Consider the following 4371-nt stretch of genomic DNA (forward strand, 5'->3'; position numbering starts at 1 on the left):
ATTGTTACAGAAAGGGGAATTAAGGCAAATCCAAAGAAAATTCAAGCAATTGAGGATATGGTATCTCCAAAAACAAATAAAGAAGTGCAAAGTTTGAACGGTAGATTGGCGGCCTTACAAGATTTTTATCAAGAGTAGCAGACCGTTCATTACCGTTCATGAAGGTTTTAAAAAGTTGTTTAAACAAAAAGGATTTTGTGTGGACGGAAGAAGCTGAAACAGCTTTTCAGGTTGTTAAGCGACTTTTAAAAGAATTACCCACATTAACTGCACCAGTAGCAGGAGAAACATTAATTCTATATATGGCAGCATCGGCGGAGGCCATTAGTTCAGTTTTAATCGCAGAACGGAATTGGGTGCAAATGCCAATATACTTTGTCAGTAAGATATTACAGCAAAGTAAGGTCAATTATCCGCCCATCGAAAAATTGGTATATACCTTAACGCAAACAGGTAGGCGACTCAGACGCTATTTTCAAGCGCATCCAATTCTTGTCTTAACAGATCAACCAATAAAGCAATTTTTGAAACATATAGAGTCGTCAGGACGTTTAGGAAAATGGGCAGTTGAATTGGGAGAATATGAAATAAATTTCTCATTACGACATGCAGTTAAAGGGTAAATTTTGGCAGATTTCCTTCTAGAAACAACTGAAAAAGTAGACTATTCACAAAATGTCAAAAGCAGTAATTGCATGTGGGAATTGCATACTGATGGCGCATCAAGTGAGGAAAGAGTTGGTGCAGGACGGGTGCTTACCAGCCCAGAAGGGGAAGAACATACATACGCACTTAAGTTTTGTTTTTATTCATTTTAATAATGAAGCAGATTATGAAGCATTGCTCTCCGGCCTCCGCATAGCCTCTGAGATGGGAATAAAGCATTTGCGTGCATATGTAGATTCTCAAATTGTTGCACAGCAAGTTAATGGAGCATTTTAGGCTAAAGATATCTCAATGAAACGATATTTTCAATTGATTGAAAAAATTTCCAAAAATTTTGAAACTTAGGAAGATGTGCAAATTTCAAGAAATAAAAACAAAAAAGCAGATATGTTGAGCAAATTAGCAACATTAACATTTGATCATTTGCATAAGAAAGTTTTGGTAGAGATGTTGAAAGATAAGTCAATTGATGAAAAAGTGATAGTGACAACAGCTGAGGAAGGAGGATCGTGTTGGATGACTCCCTATATAAAGTATTTGCAAGACAGAACACTACCAGCTGATGTTACAGAAGTAAGACGGATAAAAGTAAGTGCTCTGCTTTACATCTTGGAAAATGGTGTGCTCTATAGGAAATCTTGTAGTGGTCTACATTTGAGATGTTTAGCACCACAAGCAAGCTATAGATGTAGTGAAAGAGATGCATGAAGGTTTGTGTGCACAACATTCTGGTTATAGAACTGTTGTGGGAAGGATAATGCGACGAGGATATTATTGGCAAACAATTTACAGAGATACAACAGAGATAATCAAAGCATGTGATGTCTGTCAGCGGCACGGCACCGTCCATCATTTACCAAAATATGATTTAATCTCAGTATCATCCGCGTGACCATTTTGTAAGTGGTCAATTGACATAGTAGGGCCATTCCCAAGGAGTGTTGGAAATGCAAAGTTTCTGGTGGTTGTAATTGATTTTTTCACTAAGTGGGTTGAAGCAAAGGTGTTGGCACGGATAACGGGTGAAAACATAAAGAATTTTGTATGAATGACATTGTGTGTAGATATGGTCTGCCACATGAAATTGTAAGTGATAATGATAAACAATTTGCAGATAACCCGTTCAAAGGTTGGTGTGAAGAGTTAAACATTAAACAAACATTTACTTCTGTTGCTCATCCGAAAGCGAACGGATAAGTTGAGGTTACAAACAAGGAAATCGTCGCTGGCATAAAGGCTAGATTGGGTTTGAGTCAGACTAAATGGGTAGATGAAGTACCATATGTTTTGTGGGCTCACCGTACAACGCCTAAATGGAGCACAGGAGAAACACCGTTCAGCTTGGTATATGGCACTGAGGCAGTAATACCAGCAGAAATCTGTGTACCAACACAAAGGGTTTTAGCATTTGATGTGGAAAACAATTCATCCATTTTACGTGAAAACTTAAATTTATTAGAGGAAAGGAGGATCATGGCCGCTATCCGTCAAGCGGATGCTAAACAGCGAATGGCAAAATACTACAATAAACGGGTCAGACATGTGCAATTCAGTGAAGGTAATTTGGTATTAAGGGACAATGAAGCAAGCAGACAAGCAAAGCAAAGGAAATCGGGGCCACGATGGGAAGGGCCATACAAAATCATAAAAGCACATCCTAATGGATCATATACCCTTGCAGCGCCCTCCGGCAAAGAATTACAGTGAACATGGAATGCAATGAGTTTAAAGAAATTTTATGCGTAGTATTGCATATTCAAATAGCCTGATCAACTATTTTGAGTATGAGATGCAATCATAAATGCAAAAATTTCTTTAAGTAATAAGAATTCAAGCAGTTAATTCTTATAAGCATAATATTCATAATTTTTATCCGGCCAAGGATTTTTATCAGATGTCACAAAGTTGTGTGTCATCCCTACCCACAGAAGAGAAATTTCTTCTCAGTGGCAGAAGTTCAATCATACACAAAAGATTGAAATGACAGCAGATGACGTAGAACTCCGCTGAGCATCCAGGCAATAGAGTGTATCTACGACCGTCATGACGTAAAATAATATAAACAATAAATGGCTAGCCATGATTTTTGATTGTTCTAATCAAACATATAAAGCTTTGACAAAAAATACAAAGTATTGATATATATTGAGCATTGATAATCAACAGAAAATAAAAAATTACATATCAAAGTTTTAAATTCAATACATCATCCACTGATGTAGCAGGATTATTACATACATTTTCCAATTCAAGAAACGTTAAGTGTTCTATTTCATCACCTATTACTTTGACCCTATCAATAGCATCTGGCTTCAATCTCGATGTAAGGGTATCAGGTAAAGATTTAGAAAAATCAGGCACATCTTTCTTCAGAGTTTTTAAGAACCTTATCCGTTCAGCATCTAGCACAACAGTGATAAACTCATCAAATGGTTTGGTTAGCTTATCAGAAGAAAAAGCATAACAATTTTCAAAATGCCAGCAATAAGTGGGCTATTTTCATCTTGACTTGCCTGCAATTTTTCCTTTAAGGCACTTTCAGAGTCGGTTAGTGTTTTGATTTTATGAAGGTACCATTTTTCTTTTGTTGTCATCTCAACGAAATGAGCCTCAGCAGCGCGCTTAGCAGCAACAGCAGTATCCAGTTCAAGTTTAGCAGTTTTCACTAACTCATAATCCTTCTCAATTCTCTTTGATTTCTCCCGATGAACTTGATCAGAACGTTCCAAACGTTTTAAATTATTAAACTCTGCATCAATATTTCAGATAATGCCTTGTGCTTGACACTTTCGAGCATCACCATCAGATAGGCTTTCAAAGAAATGGAGAAGTGAGGGACACACCATAACTCCAAGGTATTTCATAAAATCCTCATAACTACCTGGAGGAGCGGCCAAAATAGATGCCAGACCAGCAGTATCTAACTTAGGGGGGCTAATTTGCGAGCTGCTTTCGACTATTCTTTTACACTAAACGGGAGGCGGAAGAGCAAGCCTCCTCTGTGCTTCTTCTTCAGATGATATGGCTGGATTAAAATAGCAGTTGTTATTTAAGAAGTTTTTTCAATCCAGACACGATGATTCACAATTCAATACTGGATATTTATCAGGCTCAACATTATAATAGCCACCATTGCTAGGCATATGGAAAAGGCACAAAATATTTTCTTCTGCTATTGATTCAAAAGAAAGATTATGAGCAACACGGTATTTGCGTGAATTTTCTCGAGTTAAAGCCGACTCATCAACTAGCTCATTCTCAAATAAAATTTTCTCATGCGTTTCATCAATCATCCTTTCCGATGCAAATTGTACCTCATCAAACCTAATATGGCGCAGAGCGGTGAGCGGAGTAATGACTGAAATAGCAAAATTTAACAAATATTATGCAGACAATTCAGATCAATAAGCAAATTGCAATTGTTAATTATGGTATACCATTGTTTTTAAGCATCACAATAGCACAGCCACGAGTTTCTTCATCCCATTCAGCATTAAGTGAACATAACGAAAGCATATGTTCTGGATATTGGCGGTTTGGAATTCTTTCTTTTTCATCATATTTACTACCTTTCGTTCATCAGATGATAACCTAGGATGGATAATTTTGGGAGAATCGAGTGACGTACGCCAGTAACGAGCTTTTAAACAATCATTGGGCATCACTTCACTGTTAATAAAGAAGAAGGCGTTTTTCCAGTTCTCT

The 4371-nt window shown here is 37.2% G+C and overlaps 1 protein-coding gene across 1 annotated transcript; it reads left to right on the forward strand.

Annotated features, from left to right (window-relative positions):
* The first annotated feature begins 675 nt into the window (after positions 1-675).
* LOC139900873 (uncharacterized) lies at positions 676-2373 on the forward strand. Its single transcript, XM_071883625.1, has 5 exons — positions 676-924; positions 1012-1239; positions 1334-1554; positions 1731-1795; positions 1865-2373. Exons 1-5 carry the CDS (start codon positions 676-678, stop codon positions 2371-2373), a joined length of 1272 nt encoding a protein of 423 aa, XP_071739726.1.
* The last annotated feature ends 1998 nt before the right edge of the window (positions 2374-4371 follow it).

This window comes from Rutidosis leptorrhynchoides, chromosome 1 (genome assembly GCF_046630445.1).
Source record: "Rutidosis leptorrhynchoides isolate AG116_Rl617_1_P2 chromosome 1, CSIRO_AGI_Rlap_v1, whole genome shotgun sequence".
In the NCBI taxonomy this organism is placed as follows: Eukaryota; Viridiplantae; Streptophyta; class Magnoliopsida; order Asterales; family Asteraceae; genus Rutidosis; species Rutidosis leptorrhynchoides.